Source organism: Chelonia mydas, chromosome 2, assembly GCF_015237465.2.
Source record: "Chelonia mydas isolate rCheMyd1 chromosome 2, rCheMyd1.pri.v2, whole genome shotgun sequence".
Classification (NCBI taxonomy): Eukaryota; Metazoa; Chordata; order Testudines; family Cheloniidae; genus Chelonia; species Chelonia mydas.
In genome coordinates, this window is record NC_057850.1 from 151,972,342 (window position 1) to 151,994,894 (window position 22,553).

The window sequence follows — 22,553 nt, forward strand, 5'->3', positions numbered from 1 at the left end:
TCTGGGAAGTAAATTTAAGGATGAGTTAAGGTAGAAAATTCAAATGACAATTACATTATTATAGTTTACACAACAAATCTCAAATACTAGAAAAAAGGAAATTTACTGTTCTAATAATAAACTTTGTCCTTCTGTTTTCTCCCCTCTTCTGCCTAAGAGTGGGAGATGCTAATCATTGGCCACATGAAATTTATGTGCCTTATTGAGAGTGTGAATTCCAGTGGTACAGTCTTTAGTTGCATGTTGTTACAACCTGTACCCACACTACAAGATTGAATACAGCCTGGTTTCTACTATGTATCTGGTGGGTATTGGGGCAGGTTAAGGGTATGTCCTTGGGACCCACGCTCTATCCTGGAAAATGCCCCAAATAGATCAGCAGGTGTTGCACAACAAATAGCTGATGGTCAGCTGCTGTTGCAGAGTGCAGGACCCAGGCTGAGTAGGAAAAGGAGAAATATGGGTATGTCTGAGTCCTCTGAGGTTACATCAGATAATTTGGTGACTGGCCTGAGGGGAGGCAGAAACTGAGCCAAAATCTAATCTAGGCATGATATCATATTCATTGCTGTCACATGTGAGCACTGGGAATCAAACAAAAAGGATTTTGCACGTAATTCAGAAGTAAAACCCACACTTGGGCACATGTGGTATTCTCTACACAAACTAACTAAACTGTGTTAAAAGGATGTGGTCTCTTACCCATTTCAGAAGCAAACACATAGTTAGTACAGAGTTTTCCAGCCCATATCCAGAGAGGGTTGGACTGGATTGGAGTTGTGTATTTTCCCCTTACCACTGATGAGTGCTCTGGATAAATCAATGTTGGAGGATTCTAATTGTAAGAAATTGTACTGCTTTTTTGTATTGTTGCTTCTTCTTGATGCTGCCTGCAAACAGCTGTTACGCTAACTAGCAGCGTGCTAAAATTTCTCCAGAAAGGCATATCAGACATAGGTGCTGGAAGTAAGGGTACTGTGGGTGCTGTCTCACCCCCTGGCTTGAAGTAGTAATAACAACCCAGATACATGGTTTCCACCTTCGGCACCCCCACTATAAAAATTGTTTTAGCACCCCTGATATCAGACTGTGAGTGAAAGAAAGTAAAACAGATGGACCAGATGAAATCAAATCTGAATGGCGTCACCTGGAATAGAACATGCTTTTCTAGTGCTACTTCCTGCAGGTGTTGAATCCAACATACTGTAGCAGGTCAGTTCTCAGATTTTTTTACCTCGTAGTAGTTTTGCTAAGAGAAGGGTACTGTCCAAGAATTTAACAAGAGTCCCTGGCCACGTGGACCTTGCTTCCAGGCACTAAAAGTTCCATAGTGTGTTTTGATGTACTGCTGTTTCAAATATTTAGTGTGCAGTAGCAGGGTCCATGCTTCCATTTAATGTTCAGCTAGCGTGCTGTAGATTTGCACCCTGGATTGTCCCGCACTAGGTCTCCATGTACATAAACCCTACTAGAAAGTGCCAAGTTACTACTAACTGTGTAGCATAAGCTCCCTTCACAGATTGTAACATGGACTGTAGCATATGGAAAGTCTAGTTCTCAAGGGACAGCCTAACAAAGAGGGTAAACTATGCAAATTAAACTGCAGGAAATGCAATGATCTTTTTTCCCCTCCTCTTTGCAGCACGATGGCTGACAATAAAACAAAGTCCACTAAACCTGCAAACAAGACCCCTCCAAAGTCTCCTGCAGATCCAGCAAAAGAGAGAGCAGCCAAAAGGCTATCTTATGAGTCCAACAGTTCCCACGAAGGGGCTATGGCAGCAGAGCTTAGTGCTCTAGAAGAGGCTTTTAGAAAATTTGCCATTCACGGAGATACCAGAGCCACAGGAAAAGAAATGCATGGGAAAAACTGGTCAAAATTATGTAAGGACTGCCATGTGATAGATGGGAAGAATGTGACAATCACAGATGTTGACATTGTCTTCAGTAAAATCAAGTAAGTTCCTTCCCTTTTCTCGCTCCCTTGTCTTGTTATACTTTGCACCCACCCCCAGGTTTATATTTATATTCCTCTCACCCCCCAAAGCTGGTGTGACTCGTAGAATTAACATTTTATTGAGCAATAGCAGGTACAGCACACAACATGTACCTCTGCCACAATTACACCCTGGCTCTGGCTCAAGCCAGGCTATAGTCAGTGGTAAGTGAGGGGTTAACCCATGCATAATTCTACAGGTTTTAAACACACTTATAAGCCAAAGGGCAGATTCACCAGCTGGGGCAGTCTGAAGAGCTGCCACAGATCCTCACTAGTTTTTGGTTTTTTTTCCCCCCTTGGAGGCTAAGAATCCAGTTTGACTGAGGTAATAAATAAGATTTTCTTGGTGGTCCCAAACTTGTGTGGCATGGGCACGCATCTACATCGCAAATACGCCAGGCATTTTTTTATGGCTGAAGCCTTCTACTTATCAGCCACCAAAACTTGGATGGTGTACTGGTAATGAAGATGCATGTGCATGCTGCCCATAGATTGGCACTGCCAAGCAAATTTTATTTATTACCAATACCAATTACCACCAAATTGGAATCCTAACCTCCAAGGGGAAAAACTAGTCAAGGCCTGATCCAAAACCCAGTGAAGTCAATGGAAAGACAGTTAGTTCAGTGGACTTTGCATCAAGCCCTAAAATTGCTATCTTAATTGCTTACGTTTGATCAGATGTGGAGGCACAAACGTATTGGCTAATTAGGCCCTCTCCTCCATTACCTTAGAAGTTGTTTAAGTTGCACAACGCTTAGTTTTATTTAAGGACAAATTTTCAGCAAGGTTCCTTAATTGTGCTAATAGTTTTCAGGAGTATATGTTTGCACATGCCCTTACCCACAGTTTCATGTGTAAATGCTGGTTTGAGGCCATGCAAACTGAGGCAGCTGCAGGTTCAATTAGGGAGACTTGCTGAAAATTTGACCCTTAGAGCCCACCAAAGATAAGAAATACGGAGAAGAAAGGGCCCTTTACCCTTCACGGGTTGTCCAATGTGATGTACACGAGTCATAGGACATCATGTCATTAATTCTTGAATGAATCCATTGTTTATGCTTGAACAACCTCATCCACTGGCTTTTTCCTAACATTTGTCATTTTCCAAGAGGGGAAAAAATGCTGTTTGTGGTGAGTGTGTTTCCTCTCACGGCTGTTTTGCTTCTTGCTCTGTCTTCAGCTGACAAGCCAGCATAGGCACTCCAACCCTTTTGTTCTTGGGTTATCCTCTCGCCATCTCTGCTCCCGTGACAGTATTTTTCTGGAGATTCTGTTGCTATAACCAAGCTCTGTATTTCAAGTGGAATCTTATCAGTGAACTAGCCCACTGTAGTAGATGGCTAAGCTTGGAGGTGTTTGGGCTTTCAGTTTTGTGTTTTAATGAATTTTGATGGATGATGTCAATGTTCTATTTTCAAGTATTCTTTGGTTTTGATAAACTTAAATATTTATTTGTTGCTAGCCTAACAGGAAATGACAAAGGACTACTTTCTCAGGCCAGTTTCCATGCAGTAAATGATGTGATAGGCCCTTAGTATTGCAGAAACTGGCTGTGCACTGGATTGATGGATCCCGAGGACTCAGAACTGATGCCTCCTGGGGTGGAGTGGATTCACTTATGCTCTGTGGGAGTGAGGTGTGGATCCAGTGGTGCAAGTAGGGCGATATGGTACGCCATACCACTAAGCTATTTATAGCCGATACGGGGTACCGGAAAGACACAGGAGGAGCAGAAAGTGGGGCCACAGGGTGGCCCCAGGCCGGCAGCTCCTCTGGTGTGGCTGTACCGCCACCAGGTGTTCCACCCAGCTGCATGCATACATCTCCTGTCCGGAGTCTATACAGCAGCCCCATTGGAGGACAGGACTGGGGGTGGTACAGCTGTGCTGGAAGAGTTGCTGACATGGGGCCTCTCGGTGGCCCCAAGTTCTACTCCTTTCACCGCTGCAGTTCCCGGGAGAGCTCTGAACCTCAGGGCTCTCCCGGGAACCACAGCAGCGAAAGGAGCACGACATGTAGCTCCTCCAGCGCGGCTGTAGTGCCCCCAGCCCTTCCACGCAGCTGCGTGCCTGCGTCTCTGGTCTGGGGTCTGTACAGCAGCCCCGCTGGGGGCGGGGCTGCCATGCCGGAGGAGCTGCCAATGTAGGGCTGCCCAGTGGTCCCATCGTCTGCTCCTTTCGCCGCCGCAGTTTCCAGGAGAGCCATGTGGTTCAGGGCTCTCCTGGGAACCGCGGCGTGAAAGGAGCAGAACCCCATGCCGTCAGCGCCTTCGGCACGGCTGTACTGCCCCCCACCTTGTCCCCCCAGCCCTGTCCTCCAGCAGGGCTGCTGTACAGACCCCGGACAGGACTCAGGAAATGCAGCTGTGTGGAGGGGCTGGGGGCAGTACAGCCGTGCCAGAGGAACTGCCGGCATGGGGCTCAGTTGCCAGCGTGTCTGAAAAAAATATTCTCTGCTGTCAGAGGGAGCTGGTTTGAAGCTCTTCTGCTGGCAATTCCCAAAGCAGGTGTGACTGTGAAGTGGCTATTGTTCCAGGAGCAAGCTCCCTCTTCTCTTAGCAGCCCACACAGCAGCTGTGGCCTGTCCACCCACTGGGAGCACTCCCCGCCCAGGTAACGTGGGATGGATCATGAGGAGGGGGAGAGTGCATGGCCCCGGGTTGAGGCGGAGTGGGGTCACGTGGGGAGGTAATGCACCCTCTCCCTCTTTAGCCAGTGCTGCGTACCGGTAAGACATGAATTCTAATTGCACCACTGTGTGGAGCGTTGGGACATGGGGCAAGAGCAGGGGTCTCAAACGCAAATGACCACGAGGGCCGCATGAGGACTTGTACGTTGGCCCGAGGGCTGCACCACTGACCACCCCCACCCCTTCCCTGAAATCCCCATCCCAACTCTGCACCCTCCCTGCCCCCAGGAGGGGTGCAGGGTGCGGCAGGGGGCTTAGGGCAGGGGGTTGGGGTGCAGGAGGGGTGCATGCTGCTTCAGGGGGTCGGGGTGCAAGGTGGGGCAGGGGGTCAGGGTGCGGCAGGCAGCTCATGGCAGGGGGTTGGGGTGCAGGAGGTGTACGGGGTGCGGCAGGAGGCTTAGGGCAGGGGGTCGGGGTGCAGGAGGGGTGTGGGGTGCAGCAGGGGGCTCAGGACGGGGGTTCGGCTGCAGGAGGGGTTCGGGGGGCGGGTTTGACCCGGCACACACTGGAGGCAGGGCAGGCTCCCTGCCTGCCTACACTGCCCCTGTGCTGCTCCGGGAAGCGGCTGGGACCTGGGGCTGCGGGGGGTCGGGGCACAGGGGTCTCTGTGGTGCCCTGGCCACTCCTCCAGGTACCTTCCCCCGAAGCAGCCAGGAGGTACCTGGACAAGCAGCCAAGGCAACACACATACCCCGGTCCGTCCGTCCCCCCGCCCCCCCCCGGTCCGTCCCCCCCCACATCAGGTCCCGGCTGCTTCCCGGAGTGGCGCAGGGGCAGGGTAGGCAGGCAGGGAGCCTGCCTTGCCCCCGGTGCATGCCAGGCCGGAGCCACTCTAGGGGAATGCTGGGGGGGGAGGGTAGGGGGGCCGCGGGGAGCTGGCAGGCCACAGAAAATAGCCCGCGGGCCGCGTGTGTGAGACCCCTGGGCTAAAGGGAGAATGCACTGATATAAACACAGGCCACTTCCACTCCCCTGTGATCCCTATTGTCAAGGAGGTAACCAATACATTTTTTTGTTGTATAAAAATAGCCCAGGAATTCCTGATTTCTCAACCTTTGCTGGAATGACAGAGCTGCAGTAACTCCCATGCAGCTATTACAGGGTTAATTGCTTCCCCCTTTAGGAATGGGGATCACTGGGTTCTTCCTCTCATGACTGCCTTGGGGTGCTGGCTCTTCTGGTTGAGAGGGCCCTGTCTTCCGTCTTTTCTCCTGGCTGGCTGCTTCCTTATGGAGCTATGCAGTGTAGTTGTAGCCGTGCCAGTCCCAGATCTATTCAGTGTGGGTGAAACCAAACAATCACTATGCTCTCGAATGAACTGACACAGAAAACTGATAAAAGACAAAACCACCCTCCCACCTGTGGGTGAACACATTTCAGCAATCATTTCATATATGACCTCTCAGTTCTCATCCACAACATGTTCCAAAGACAAGCCTGGGAGCTTAAACTCCTAACTCCTAAGGAGGGTGGTGAGTTTGGATGAGCTATTACCAGCAGGAGAGTTAGTCTGGGGGGGGGGGGGGAAGGGGGGGTGAGAAAACCTGGATTTGTGCTGGAAATGGCCCAACTTGATTATCATACACATTGTAAGGAGAGTGATCACTTTAGATAAGCTATTACCAGCAGGAGAGTGGGGTGGGAGGAGGTATTGTTTCATGGTCTCTGTGTATATAATGTCTTCTGCAGTTTCCACAGTATGCATCCGATGAAGTGAGCTGTAGCTCACGAAAGCTTATGCTCAAATAAATTGGTTAGTCTCTAAGGTGCCACAAGTACTCCTTTTCTTTTTGCGAATACAGACTAACACGGCTGTTACTCTGAAACCTAACTTTGCTAGACACTAAAAATCATGGACTGAACAGAGTTGCTGGATTTATGGTTTATTACAACAACCTATAATCTACTAATTGCCTCCTTTTGTCCTATGACTGCAGACATGTCAACGAGCCACTTTACCTTGAATGGTCCCTTAGCATATTTGCTAACTACTTATGCTAAACAATCTGTTCCACCTCGCATTTAGCTGTCACACTCTTGAGTGCCTTTCCCAGCCCTGAAGGAGAGCTCTGTATGGTTGGAAAGCTTGTCTCTCTCACCAACAGAATTTGGTTCAATAGAAGATATTACCTCGCCCACCTTGTGTCCTTTTGGAGCTGTCAGCCAAGGACAGTGCTGAAACAAGGGAACTTAACTTATTACCCCCCTGTCAATCAACTGGAGAAACCAGTCTTCCATTATCTTGGGAAACCGTGTGCATACTCATTGCCTCTTTAATGTCATTCCTCAGTGCCTAGGTGGGGTGGAGTCATGAGTAGGGTGTAAGTATTGAGCAGCGACTGCTGGTTGGGTGGCTTTCAGAGGCTCCTATGCAAAGGTGCCAGGACCCAGGATTAGCCTTCAGGTACTGTTTTCTGTTGATACCTGAAGTCACTGCCTTTTTAATAGTTGGAAGATAAAATAATTTATTTTAGAATATTAATTCCTTATTAACAAATTGCCCACCCATTGTCGGCAAGTGCAGCATAAGTTTTGAAAGTTCCCTCTGTGTAAATTAGTATTTTTAGCTATGACATTTCTTTGTATTTTATCGGTGGAGAGAGAGATAAGCAAAAACTGACATTTAACTGTGAAAATTTCAATATTTCAAACCTTCCTTAAAAGATTCTACCACATCATTTTTGTATACCCTTTTCAATAGTTATTTTTCCAACTTGTTTTTGTGTTTTGTATTTTTTTTGTTTTGAGGAGTTGGTTCATTGTGATGGAAGCTTTTATTTTCACTAGAGATCACATACATATTTCATGTAGCATTTTAATTATGATGGGTGTGTTAACAGGGTCAGTGAAAACATCAGAAATGCTGAACAGTGGACACATTTAAAAAGTGAAATAAAAACTCGAATGAAATCTTATGTGTAGAAAGCTAACAGGCTCAACTGCTAGAACACTGGCAGTATATTCACTTTGTGGACACCTGGGAGACATGTGCGAGCTTGGTGTATACTGAATGTACTGGTTGTGCTCAATGTCAACTGCAATGTCTCCTTTCCTTCTCTTCCCCTCCATACCCAACCAAAAAATCAATGGGCAGATTCTGTGACCCTTACTCATAGATTGAGTAGAACCATAGTTTGTTGTGAATAGTCCTATTTTCCCCCAGTGGGATTATTTCTACAGAAAGGTAATAATAATTAGTGTAAGGTACGTGGGTTCTAGGCAGAGTTGGTTGAAATTTTTTAATCTAAACTGTTTTTCAACAGAAAATTTTCAACATCAAACACCTGAAAATGGAAAAATTTTGATAGGAGGAATACCACTGTGGTGCCTCCTGGGAGTTGTAGTTTAGGTGCCTAAAGATCCCATTCTCCTCTATGGGTTGGGTTCCCCAGATAGACTACATCTTCCATGATGCATCATGGCCAAGGACTCCCAGGGTGCATTATGATGGCTCAGCAAAAGGGGAAGCCATGATGCACCATGGGAGATGTAATCTAGTCAGAGACCTAGGCCCATAGAGAACAATGGGGCACTATGGAGGCATTTCCAAATTGGATTTTCAGCTGAAATTTTAGGAGGGACAATTTTCTGATCAGCCATACTCTTAGGGTATAACTGGAAAACTTTGTGGAATCTGGAGACAATTTAAGCTTAGTGAAATCAGTCTTCAGTCAGAATCACTATATCCTACATATGTATGGCTGTAGTCTGGGATGAGGGATAGCTTCTGAAAATAAGGAGTAGGTGATCACTGCTGACTCCTTTGCTCAAAGTCATCTGAGTGATGGAGTTGTTTCCGTTGTTCAGAGATACTTTTTTTTGTTACAGTAAAGCATTTTCCCTCCTGCAGAGTGCTGGTACTGTTAGAACACATTGGAACTTTCCCTGGGAGGTGCTGAACACCTTGTAGGATTAGTAATCTTTTCTCAACGTGAACAGCATTTATTGGACTAAGCAAACTTATTCTATGCAAGTTATAGTGAACCTACACAGTTTGAAAGGCTGGAAATGTCTGTCTTTCTTTCCTTCTAGCTTTTAAAGGAAGCTCGGCTAAGGTTCATTATATTACTCAGCATTGGTGATGAAGCCATGTGGTAGCCTAGTTACACTATTTGAATTAAAATGAAAAATTCGGAGTCACTGTCAGTCTCTAGATGGGAACATAAATTCAGACTGGATTGTAGCTATGCTGGTGGCCTCTTGTGGGGGGATTATATACAGGGTAGAAGAGAAATTGAATGGATCTGGGAGTGTATGGCTTCTGAATGTACATTAAGGTAAGAGAAAGCATAGGTGGTATGAAGAACACACAAGTTGAGGTGACTGAAAAAATAAAAAAACGTGTGTGTTACAAGAAGACGTGAGTTGAGTTAATTGTTATTTATGGGAATGTATTTTTTGTTTGATAATCATCCAGATATTTGAAGACACTTAAGAAAACATAAATCCCAGATGTTTGATGGATTTTAGCACAAATTACTATCATCTAAAATTTCATTCCAGAAATGCATTATTTGTAAGGCCCTACTTAATTTGAGATAGTGCAGAAATTGCAGATTCCTCAATATTAGGTTTCCACCACACTTTTGATTTTTATTAGCTTACTATGCAGTCCACAATTTTGCATATATTTTCAGGTTTGCAACACACTTTTTTCCCCATTGGTGCAATAGAACCCCATTTATCCAAATTGATAGCCCTGTTGCTGGCGGTGGCACTGCCTTCTGAGCTGGGTGGCCAGAGAGCAGCGGCTGCTGGCTGGGAGCCCAGCTCTGAAGGCAGAGCTGCACCAGCAGCAGGGCAGAAGTAAGGATGGCATGGTTTGGTATTGCCACCCTTACTTTGGTACTGCTGCTGTCGGGGTGTTGCCTTCAGAGCTGGGTGCCTGGCAGAGAGCAGTGGCTGTTGGCCGGCCGCTCAGCTTTGAAGGCAGCACACAAGTGAGGATGGCAATACTGTGACCCCTCCCCACACACCTAAGATAATCTTCAACCCTCCTGCAAATCCCTTTTGGGTCAGGACCCCCAAATTGAGAAGCACTGGTTGCCCCTGTGAAATCTGTATAGTATAAGGTAAAAGCGCACAAAAGACCAGGGGGAGACCAGATTTCACGATCCATAATGTATTTTTTCATGGCCATGAATTTGGTAGGGCCCTACTGATAAGATCTCTTCAAGGTCATTGAATCATGACCATGTGAAAGTGCCTGAGCCTCCTGGGTCAAGTGGTGTCATGCACACACGTAGTGCAACACGTGAGACTGAGACTCAGACCTCTACAAGCCTGGCTAGCCACTGTCTGCTACCCTTCTTGCCATCACCGAGACTCAGTGATCATGGGTCTGGTACAGGTCCTCAACTCTCTGACATGGCGGCTGGACAGCCAGATAGTCTGTGTGGGGATACCCTTCTCAAATCCCCAGTCATCCTTATCTCTGATATGCAATGTGTCGGCCCTCGGCTGGGGAGCCCACCTGGGGTCCCTCAGAACTCAAGGTCTTTGGACCCAAGAAGAGCTCTCCCTGCACATCAGTGTCAGGGAACTCAGGGCAATACGTCTAGCCTACCAGGCATTTCTGCCCCACCTGGTGAGAAAATGAATTTTGATCCTCACAAACAATATGAGTGCTATGTTCTACATGAACAGGAAGGGCGGGGCACGTTCTTCCCCCAATGCCAGGAAGCAATCTGCCTGTAGGAGCTCTGTATCAATTACTCCATCAGCCTAGAGGTATCTTACCTTCCTGGGACTCGGAACCAGCTGGCAGATCCCCTCAGCTGTGGCATTCTCCTCTCACCACAGGTGGTCTCTGCATCCAGACATCGTGACGGTCATCTTCCAGTGGTGGGGGACTCCCTTTATAGATCAGTTCGCCACCTGAACCAACAGGGAATGCTACTAGTTCTGCTCTCTGAGAGGTCACAGCACGGGGTCTCTTGCAGATGCATTCCAGCGATCGTGGACAAGGCACCTATACTCTGCATTTTCTCTTATCCCGCAGATTCACAAGGTTTTGATGAAGATCAAGCAGGACTGAGCACAGGTCATCCTCATAGCCCCGGAATGCCCCAGGCAACACTGGTTCCCATCCTCCTAGGCATGTCCATTGAGACACCACTGCAGCTTCTGCTGCACCCAAACTGGATATCCAGGAATTGTGGCTGGCTGTGGCATCCGAACCGCACATCCCTTCATCTGACGGCTTGGAAACTCCAGGGCTGAATGTGGAGGAACTAGTTTGCTCAGAGCAAGACCGTGAGGGCCTAATGGGCAGTAGAAAGCCATCCACCAGAACCACCTACCCAGCAAAATGAAAGCAATTCTCCATTTGGTGTTCCCAACGTCAAGTCCTGCCCTTGCAGTCATCTCTGCAACTTGTTCTAGATTACCTCCTTCTGCTCAGACAACAAGGTCTAGCCCTTTCTTCAACTGCTAAATGGACCTTGACTATGTCAGCCTTCCATCTCAAGATTGACAGCTGTTTGGTCTTTTCACATAACATGGTCATCCAGTTTCTCAAGGGTCTGGAGAGGGTATACCCACAGGTTAGGGATCCCACCCCTACTTTCTCTCCGGGAAGGTAGCTTTCCTGGTGGCCATAACTTCAGCCAGGCAGGTTTCGAAGATCTGAGCCCTCACCTTGGAGCCCCCATATACGGTCTTTTTCAAAGACAAGATCCAGTTGAGACCACACCCATCATTACTTCCAAAAGTGGTCTTACAGTTCCATTGCAATCAAGCAATTTTTCTGCCAGTGTTCTACCCTAGCCACATGCACATAGAGAGAAACAGTGTCTCCATTTGTTGGACGTTCAGCGTGCCCTGTCTTTTTAGATACAGACTGTTCCGTGGATCCACTCACCTGTTCATAGCGATAGCAGAAAGTATGGAAGGTCTCCCGATTTCTGCACAGAGAATCTCGTTGTGAATTACTTTGTGTATCAGAGCATGTTAGGAGCTCACGGATATTCTGCCCCCCCGGCTAACCTAACAGCACATTCTACAAGGTCTCAAGCCTCCTCCGTCGCCTTTTTGGCATAAGTTCCAATTCAGGACATCTGCAGGGTGGCAACTTGGTCATCGGTTCACATGTTCATGACCTGCTATCCCATTACACAACTGGCCAGAGACCATGCTGACTTCAGCAAGGCCGTGTTACGGTCGGCCTGTCCTTAATCTTGGAACCCACCTCCAGTACTGCTGCTCGTGTGTCACTTACATTGGAATGGCCACGTGCAAGCACGCAAAGAAGAAAAATGGTTACTAATCTTTCTGTAACTGTTAGTCTTCAAGATGTGTTGCACATGTCCATTCCAAAACCCACCCTCTGTCCCCTCTCTCAGAGGTGGTCGGCAAGAAGAAACTGAAGGGGAACAGGGTTGGTAGGGCCCTTTATATAAATGGTATGAGTGTGCGACACCAGGGGGCACTAGAGCTGACCCAACAGATACCAGTAAGGGGGAAAAAAAATTGGCATCTGTGCTCGGAGTGTGCGCACACCTACACTGGAATGGACACGCGCAACACATCTCAAAGAGCAACATTGCAGAAAGGTTACTAACCATTTTTTCATTGATTTTTTTTTTCTAGTCTTATGTCACGTCCTCAATGCTGACAGTTGATTTGTAAAATCTGTTCATCTGCATTTCTTGTAATGGCTAAACCATGTACCTGCAGGGAAAGTGTGATGAGTTCGGTGAGTTTTGTGGCCCTAGAGAAAGCTGGCCAATTGACTGACTAGAAGTGGAAAAATACAAAATGTGTCTGGATTTCATGTTGATCCACCAAAACATTGAGGCTGTGACAGAGCAGGTCTGGGAGTGTTGTTTTTTTCATGCCTTGGAAAGCAAAATATCTAAGAAGAATAGATGTGATTACCCTCTGACCAGCATTCCGACGTGTTGCTTTGGGAACATAAATTTCTTTGTTTATTGGGATCAGCAACTGCTCAGGGGAATTTGATACAGTAGATATGCCATACACATGCTCCACTTGTTGGATGCAGCTAATGTGGTGTTGGTAATAATAGCCCTGATATAAATATCTTTGCCCTTATTTCAGAAGTGCAAGCACTAAACACTGTAAGAAAATGGTGTATGCACTGCCATAAAATTGCTAATTCTATGACATTACTTTATAGAAAAATCAAAATATTTCTGTTTATACTGGCATGTTACTATGGATGCAGGCAGGCCTGGGTGACGTCATGCCTTGGCTCTCTTGTGAGCATTTATTTAGGTAGTTGTCTCCATGGAAACATTTGTTTGTTTTGATGTTACTATGTGTTAAATTTTTTTAAAAAATTTGTGTGTGGTTCTATACCAGTTTGTTACTGAAGACTCCTTTTAAACTAGATAAATCCTGTAAATATACTTTATCTCTCCTACCCTCCAAAAATATTGTGCTGGAAAATATCAATCAAAAGCATAATTGTACTCTTAATTCCAGTAATAGCTTCTGACATTGCTTTGACATGTTTCATTGTTGCTGAGGAAGCCATCTATTCTAAAGACCAGAAAATTCTCCTCCATGTTTTTAAGAAAGGAATTTTTTTGTTCCCATGGAGAACCCGCACAATATACTGTGCTATGTCCTGACCTGAACAGATCCCACCCATGTTCTAACATACTTGCAAGTCAGCTGTTTAGCCTAGTTCCCACAGTCTGGGTCAACTAAGTCTCACAAGTAATGCTTCTACCTGAGGCCAGCTGGGTTTTAATTCAACAGTAGCTAACTGCTGTGGTAAAATCATGGAAGAATTAAACCAGATGTGATCAGCCTACACAGCTACTTAGTTCAAACTCCTGGCAAGGATGATAATATGCTTTTCCCACTTGACGATCGGAATACAACCACAGCTGTCGTTTATTTGCATTGAAAAGTATTACTTCAAACACTTGTCAAAGAGCAGCACTTTGAAACCTGTGCTCATTCAAAAGTCCTCCCAAGAAGTTGGATTGAAGTACTTCCTGTTTAACAAACACTTTCTGATGCCTCTTGTGGCTTTTTATGAATACATTGTGCAATGCAGTGAGACTTCCAAATCAACTCTCCTAGGTAAATGAAGCATATTTATCGTAATACACAATTGAAAATTGTCATCTTTCCTATTGGAATTATTCTCAAAGTGGTATTAGTATTTTGATTTTAGAATCCCACCTGATAACTGTTCTACCTGTTTTATGTGATTTTTGCACATTGTATCTGACTACATGGGGAAATGAGTACTAATTAGATTTGGAATGGTACATAGGGAATTATCTGTGTTAATCAATCTCTGACTTTCAGGCTGACTGAGAAAGGGCACGACTTAAGGCTGAAAAAGCAGGTCAAATTATAGCAGGAAGTGATTCAAAACAGTTATTTCTTCCTTCAGCACACATCAGATATTTGTTTATTAATTGAAATTACAATTCAGATGGGGCTGCCTAATCCACTGTAGTATCCAAGAAACCAAAGACCTTTAAATTAAGGTTGCTATTATGTATGTATACCAGCAAATGTTAGTGGTGGTGATGGGGGTTATTGTTTTAAAATAAAAACCCAAACAACCTAAGTATGTACAAGTATAGAAGTGGGCAGTTCTGGGAAAGTAGATAAATATTCACATACACTGTCTAATTTGTACAAATGTAAAATGTATAGGTCAGTAATGTATGGTATTTATGATTTTAAAATCATAGGATTTTGTGTAAACATATTTCACATGAATACTTATCTCTGGCAGTATTTGTGTTTTCTTGGAACTTCCCAGCTCCTTTGTGTGCTTATATGACATCACATATAGTATGTATTGTCCAACAGCTTTGCTGTTCAGTACAGTTTGCATGAAGCAGTTCTGGATTATAAGGGCTTTTTTTTGGTTTGGAATACGAATAGGGCTCTGATATCAGACAGTCTCTCATATAGCTCTCATCACTTCAAGTAGAACTTCATTTTCATATTACTCCACTTAGTCTGTAACTTTTTTCTTACCTATTTAATCAACCAAATCAAATGTGTTTTTAACTATAAAAGCTAAAAGCTGGAACCCTGTTTACTGATAACAAATAAGTATTTTCTAGATCTATAACAAGGTTTGTGTCCCTCCCCTTCTCCATGGAAACAAAACCAAAACAAAATAAGATGTTGGCCAATCTATAAGGAACCTAGCAGGATTAGTCTACCTGTAAGGAATTTAGCAAAACAAATTCTGCTTGGATAGCCTGTCTCTAACATTTTGCTCCTTCCTTAAGCACCTTTTTCACAAAAGTGTTGGTTGTTTTATGGATAAATGTAGGTAGAATTCATATACCTAGAAAAGGAAGAATCCTCAAAACTCACATTGCTCCCGAATCCTGATTAGAATCTTAATAAAAATGTTTACTCTAAAATCCCCTCAGATGACTTGCTGAGATCCTCATAAGGTATGACTATAGGTGGTGGGATTTATTATTAGCCAGATCAATGTCTTGCATTTATACCTAAACCTAATAATCCAGAACTGCTTCATACAACACACTATACTAGATATGAAACAATGTTTCTGGCCAGTATGTATTGCATGTGCAACAGAAGTTGCAAATATTCCTGATTATATGCTTCACACTGTTCCTGAAGGTTTGTACAAAAGGTTAAGTACTGTCTTGAAGTTATCGGAGCTAAATACATGTTTTTTTAGAGGAAAAACATTAGTGGAAGAAAGATATATATCTAATGTTTATGCATCATAAAGTAACTAGATCAACTAGGAAAGGTTACTATAACCACCTGAAATAGATACTTTAACATACCATTAGAGCAGTAACGTGGAATTTATTTAATCTGCCTTTGGCCAGATAGCCGCTAAAAGAAATAAAAGATATGGTCCTGCTCTTGGGAAAAAGTGTGTTACTGTACTAAAGGAAAAATGCATGTGCTAACCTGAGTCAGTGGCACAGCTGTTGTGCTGTTCCTGTTATCCAGAGCTGCTTCAGGGGTTTGTAATAGAACCAGAAGAAGCTGCATGGCCATGCTTAGTGAGGGAGGCTGTGTTGTACCTCTATTTTCAAATGTATTTCTGAACCCATCTTTAGATATTGATAGCACTCGTAAACTGAGGAAGGATCAGCCAAAAACCCAGCTTGAGTGATAGCTGGAGCTTCTGTGTTACATGGCCTCTCACTTCCGTTTCTGTCACGAATGAATGTGAGGCTCTCTTGTGGAAATAGGTTGGCAGAAGAACATTTTCAGCTGTATATAAGCTCACATTAATCATGCTATTGGAACCCTTGGTTTGTAACTGGTTGGGATCTTGGGATACTTGAGAGCAGGAATCTGGAGCTAGTGTTACAGAGGAGGAATGGAAAAGTTCATTTGTAAATGCTAACTGTGCAGGACATGATCTGACCCTTAGAGTTGTATACTACATGACCTTACATCTGCAGTATTGGATGTAAGCCAAATGAGTAAAGTGTAATTTATTAAATTCAGCATGGTACTGGAAGTGATTGCCGTCAAGAAGATACCTTCTTTCCATAATTTGGTCATGTGCTAGCTTGGCTACTTATTGGTGAGAAGTTTTGGAGGCTGTATATAAAATTACTTACAGTGCTGAAACACTGACGTTAATGTTACTTGAAACCATTCCTGAGAGTGTTTGCACTGACTTTAGTAAAATGGCTAATTCTTACCCTTTTCAAGTAATTTTCAAGACTTCAACCTTATGCAGCTGTGGTTTATTTTTTAAAAAGCATGTACACCTTTTGTATGGGGCCCCTATAGAGCTGGTCAGAAAAATGGAAAATTTCAAAAATGTTCCACGGGGACAAAACTTTCCTAATTTTTGATCAACTCTAGGCCCTGGTTATTCACTAGGGTTCCTAGCTGCTATTGTAATATAAATAATTTAGTAATAATAATGCTGATATTGCTTGCACTTATACAATGATGGTAATCCTGATAGGTCCCAGAATACTTACACTGTGTATATGAGTCTCCGTGACAACCTGCTCTAGGGTAAAATACAGCAGCTGTTTTACCACTGCTAAACAATAGGTTAGGGCAGCAACTGGCGGAAGCTATTGAATTTAAACTTAATGAGGAATTTAGGTAGATTGCACATAATTACTAGAGCTGGAATGTAACCAGGACACCTGGATTAGCATCCCTCCTCTCCCTGAAAAAATGCTATGGGGTTTTTAATGACCACACTATCCAAAATCAGCATTTTCAGTCCCAAATTGCACCATGCTGTTACTGTGCGATACAGCACTGTTCCTGGGTTAAGCGTTACTTTGGGTATGGCTACACAGTGAGCCTCCCAGGCTGGCTTGACAGACTTGGACTTGCAGGGCTTGATCATCGCGCTAAATTTAGCTGTTTAGACAGAGCTTTGAATTTGCGGCTCAAAGCTCGCCCCCCCCCCTTTTTGGGGGCGGGGCTGGAGCTCAGGCTCGGAAGCCCAATCCGAAACATCTACACAAGTATTTTTAGCGCAGGAGTGGGAGCCCCACCACGAACAGGAGTCTGTCGACCTGGGCTGGAAGTCTCACTGTTGCGGGCTGTGTAGACATACCCTTAGAGGAATAAAACCACTTATTGAGTAGCCAGTACTGCATCTTGCAGCTCTCCTATCCACATTCTAATTTAGCCAACACTCTTTATGCTGTGAATTTAAAAAAAAATTTTTATTTTATTTTTTGTTACATCCCATAAGCTAAAAGGTGGTATATGTATGCAGGCCACTACTTCGGTCCTACTATAATTCTTGCCTCCACTACTCCATTGTTAGACTCCTTCTTTGAGATTGAAATGACATTGATAGTTTTTTTGTTTGTTTGTTTGTCTTTTTAAAGCCAGAAAGAACCATGATGATCATATAATCTGACGTCCTGCTTAATTGAGGCCAAAGAACTTCTCCCAGTAATCTCTGCATCAAGCCCATAGCTTCTGTTTGAGCTTTGGATAGCTCTGAAAAAGTGTTTTCAGTCTTGACTTAGACTGCAAGTGATGGGGAATGTACCACATCCGTATGGAATTTGTTTTAATGGTTAAATGCCCTCACCGTTTTAAAAAATGTGCCCTATTTCTAGCCTTCATGTGTAATATTATTGTAGTCCAACACCTTCTAACTCTAGACTTCTGAATTAGTTACACCAGTATTAACTTCTAATATACACAGGTACAATTTAGTTTGGGAAATTACCAGATTAAGCTGTACTGAAATCAGAACATGTTTTCCTCACAGCTTCCCCTTCCCCATCCCGCCCACTTTCTTTTCACTTTTAGTCCCTTTGCAGTAAACCTTTGAGTACATTCCTCAAGGCTGACGAAAACTGAATCTCTCACCCTGCTCTTCCTTTCCAGCCTCCTCCTCCTCTGTTCGTTTATATCTTGTCTAGAAGTGGAGAGGGTAATAAGGAAGGATTCTTGAAGCTGAATCTCCTATATTGGAAAAGGAGACGGGGGGAATGTCTGTGACACGGTTAAAAACTTCTTTTCTTCTTTGACTAGTGTCCCTGTCATGCACTCCCAGCTTCTGGCAAACAGAGGCCAGAGACACTCAGAGCATGGTTTTGCAACCCTGACCGTCCTTTTAGTTTAGAGTTGTTAGTGTGTGTTAGTTAAGATGAGAGGACTGTTTTCCTTCTCTTTTCCCCCAGGAGACTTGTCCTCTCCTGGCAGGATATGCCTAGTTTGCTGGACTTCAAATGCTGCCTGTCTTGCTGGGAGGCTATACAGTGAGCAGTGGACAGTCCAAGTGTGTCTGTTGCCTGGGGGAGTCCCACATCTCATAGAAGTGCTCCTTTTGTATGGCCCTTAAGTCTGGAGCTAGGAAGAGCAGGGAGATAAAGCTCAGGATGTTGGCGATGGAATATTCACTGCTCTCTGAGCCAGGTCAGAAGACCCCCAACTGCCCGCTGCCCCATACATCTGTCCCTGAACAGATCCAGTGGCCAGTCAGCCTCGAGGAATGCTTCTCCTAAGAAAGAGAAGCCTTTGGCATACCCTGGGAAGACTCACAAAAAGAGGAGCATGGAATCTGTATCTGAGGAGTCCGCTCCAAAAAAGACCAGGTCCCTAGTTTTCAAGGGTACTGTTGAGGCCAAGGACACTTTTTTCTCTGGTACCTGTGGGCCTGTGAAGCCCCAGAGATCCAAGCAGAGGAAGCATGGCTCTAATAAGGTGCCTGTACCCTCCACTAGTAAGGAGAGTAAGCACAGGGTGTCATCGAGCTCAGCCCTGTCATCAGTACTGAAGCATCCCCATTGATCTGTTGTGTGCTTTAACCCGGCCATTAATGCCAATGCAAGTAGCTCAGCTGGGGATGCCTGTACAGGCCGTACCCTCGGTACCTAGTAAGTGTCTGACAAAGCTCATGGTACCTTTATTGTTACTGCTACTGTCAGCTTCTGCCACGGCAACCTCAGCTATGGTGTTGGTACTTTGGGATTCTCTCTGGTAATGCAGGAGTTCCAATACTCCAGGGATCTCTCAGTGTCAGATGAACCGGAGTCCCTGTTGTTGTCATGGTACCAAGACCTTGGACTCTGAGTTGGCACTCGGTAGCACAGGACTCTGTTCTCGTTGGCTGCCCCCCAATGTGAGGATGTGGAGGAAGAATAGGACTCCCAGTCGGTCTCCATGATTTCTGTTAGTGGTTCTCCTACATACCCCTTTGGGAATGCCCCCTTCCACAGGGAGGACTTCCAGCTCATCCAGGATGGTGCTACCTCTGCTCCTTTATGCATCTCTGCAATGGCCATATTGTGACCTGTGGGTTGCCTATTGGCAACAATTCAGTAGAACACCGGTACCATCCCTGTGGGAGACCAGGGTTTCACATCCTCCCTCTACCCTTTCACAGCAGAAGAAGATGTTTGAGGAGTTAGAAGCTAGTGTAGGTGAGGAAATCATCCCAGGGACTCCCAGTTCATCGTTGTCACCAGATGAGGTGGGATTGGGAATACCTCCCTTGCCTTCCATTGCTGATGATGTCAGAAGATTCCAGGACCTTATTAGATGGGTAGCTGACACTCTGCAGATCCCTCTGGAGGAGGTCAAAGATCAGCAGCACAGACTGCTTGATATTTTTCAGTCACCAACACCCTCCAGAATGGCACTACCTATTAATGAGGCTCTCCTGCATCCAGCTAAGTCTCCATGGCAGATGCTGGCCACTATTCAACTAACATACAAAAGAGCTTCCCTGAACAAGAGTGTAGGAAGACCCCTAGGAGGACACAGATTCATAACTGAATGAGAGAAAAATTAATCCTCCATAGTCACTTATTTCTTTGTCCTTGCTGAGCCTGCCAACAAGGATGACAGTTAGTGCTATTCGTGATGGTTAGCAAATTGGGGTAGATAGGCATCAGTGACTGATGGATGCAAGGCTGTGCATCTCATTACAGCTACTCACTGCATCATCCAGTGTTCTAACAAAACATCTTTGTTCTCATGCCCTCCATCTGCAAATATTGTAGTTCAAAATAATGTAGACTAATAAGAGAAGTAGTTGTGGAATCAATGGATGTATTTTTCTTAGGCTCTATGGATCCTATCATCAATAAAAATGGTAAATTCTATCATCATCAGCAAAGTGTGTCACAGGATAATGGTTTCTTGCAGCAAGCAATAGCAATGAATCCGTGGAATGGTACTGTAATGTGACAGCTGCTCATTGTGCCATTATTGAAAATCTGAGTTCTGACTGGTTTAGAAAACAGACTGGCTGTGTGCTTAATAATCAGAAGCGGATTATATATACAAGTACAATGTCTTTAGATATACTTACCATTAAAGCGCTACAGGGTAATGCCAGTTAATCCACAGTTTGGCTGCCTGCTGTGCCTCAGAGGAGTTGATTATTTGGCATTACCCCAATCCTTTACCCTTGGTAACTGCAATTTTCACTAATAAATGAGCGTGAAATTATGACTTTGAGACCCAGAGTGATGTGGAGTGTGAGGCGGCCTAGCACGTGAGCAGTAGTGGCCAGAGGCATTTGGCCTGCAGAGGACAGCGATGGGCAGATGGCTTCAGGAGTGCTGGGGACAGCCATGGGATTGTGTCCGATGTGTACTAAACCTTTAAAAAAGGGCTGAATATGCTCTCCTCCCCCAGTGCAGCCTCTTAGCTTTTGTCTCAGGACAAACAGTGCCTGAATTGTCACCAGCCTGCCTGATCATTGCCCTTTTAGAGTGCTGAGTGTTGCCTTGCCATGCTTGCTCCTCCTGCTTGGAGAACATATCAGCCCCATCCTGGCTTCTTCCCTGGGAAAGAGGCCCATGTGCTCTTATCGCCTCATGTACCCAATCGCGACAGCGAACACGTAGCCTTTCTTCCAGCTGTGCATTCTTAAGTTTACTGTAATTTCAAAGTGGATGGTGCCTGGATGCTGGGAGTGTGCCTGCTGCCTGAGGCAAATGGCAGCTAGGAGGGGAGTGGTGTGTGGTGTGGGTAGGTAAGTGAGAGAGGCATGCATGATATCTGGTTGGGATACGGTTGAGGGAAGGCTTTGACAGCTGGGAGGATGTGGTATATTGATTCATGTTGATTACTCTGAGGAGTCTCTATTTAGAAACTATTACTGCTTTTGCCAATCATAAATCAAGATTTTTAGATTCATTTAAAGTACATCTCTTTGAAGAGGCTGTTTCCTTCAATTTTACCAAGTAAATAATCTTGAACCGGTTAGGAATTTAATTGAAGACACTGATTTCACTTAGTATAATCATAAATGCACCCTTTGAATTACAAACCGCCTTTATCCTTTACTGCTGGTAATGCCTGCGTAGTGGCTGCCCTTAAGCTTTTCCCCAGGGCGCTCTGTGCGGAATCACAGAGGAAGTATGAGTTGCCAAATTTTGGATTGTCTTTTTCCAGCTCTAGCTCTGCAAGGGATGTTTTTAATATCTATCTTAAATACTTAATATATTAGCCCTGTTTTACAAATGGGCAACTGAGGCACAGAGAGAATGAGTGATTTGCCCAATCACACAAGAAGTCTGTGACAGAGCAGGGAATTGAACCTAGGTCTCCCAAATCCCAGGATAGTTCCCCAACCAGTGGACCATCCAGTTACTATCCTCTTTCACCTGTGATAGCCCCAAAATATACCACGCACTCTGCCATTCCAGCAGAGCTCTCTAGTGTAGCCGCTCTAAGTTGACAAGAGAGAGCTCTCCTGTCAATTTATTTAATCCGCCCCTAATGAGTGGTGGTAGCTATGTTGGCGGGGAAAGCTCTCCCACTGACATAACTCTGTCCACACTGGCGCTTAGGTCAGTGTGACTTATGTCGCTCCGGGGGTGGCTTATTCATACCCCTGAGCAACGTAAATTATACCGACATAAGTGGGAGTATAGACATAGCCTTAGTGGTCCATAGAAGCAGTTACCTAACAAACAGTGCCACTAGAGAAAGGAGGCACAAAACATTGAATCCATAGAAATGTGTTAGTTACTACAGCTGTGCACATTTCTGCTGACATCCCCAGTAATGCGACAGTGATAATGTGTGGGTATGTTTGTGTCTGCAATAGTAATACAATAAACTCCCCAAACCATCTTTGTCTAATCTTCTGTTGCTAAAAAGAAGAACAATGGAAACGTTATTAAATTGTGTGAGTCTTCAAAGAGGATTTTGCAAACAAGAGTTTGTCCTGTGATTAAGATTTTTAAAAAATTCATAGTTTTAAGGAAAATGTTAAGTGTAGTTGATAGTCATTTTAAGCGAAGATGGGAGATTCTGATCTAACTTTAAACAAGGATCCATTATTAAAATAACACTGCTGCCACAATCCAGCAATGATTTTTAGCAATGCAGCCAAGATTTTCTAAAATAAGTCTACAATTTCAGGTTCCTAAATTCATGAATAACAGCTCAAAGCTTCCACCAC

General features: G+C 44.7%; 1 protein-coding gene across 5 annotated transcripts in view; it reads left to right on the forward strand.

The window, feature by feature from the left end:
- The window catches only part of LOC102942667 (tubulin polymerization promoting protein), a 117,971-nt gene that overhangs the window by 27,697 nt on the left and 67,721 nt on the right, over positions 1 to 22,553 (forward strand). For 4 of the 5 annotated variants that reach the window (XM_043540375.1, XM_037889880.2, XM_037889882.2 and 1 more), the window contains one exon: positions 1,643 to 1,957. In XM_043540375.1, coding sequence (XP_043396310.1) covers positions 1,643 to 1,957 — 315 coding nt within the window. Of the gene's footprint in view, positions 1 to 1,076; positions 1,213 to 1,642; positions 1,958 to 22,553 lie in introns of those variants that run through there. The other variant, XM_037889883.2, reaches the window with a different exon arrangement.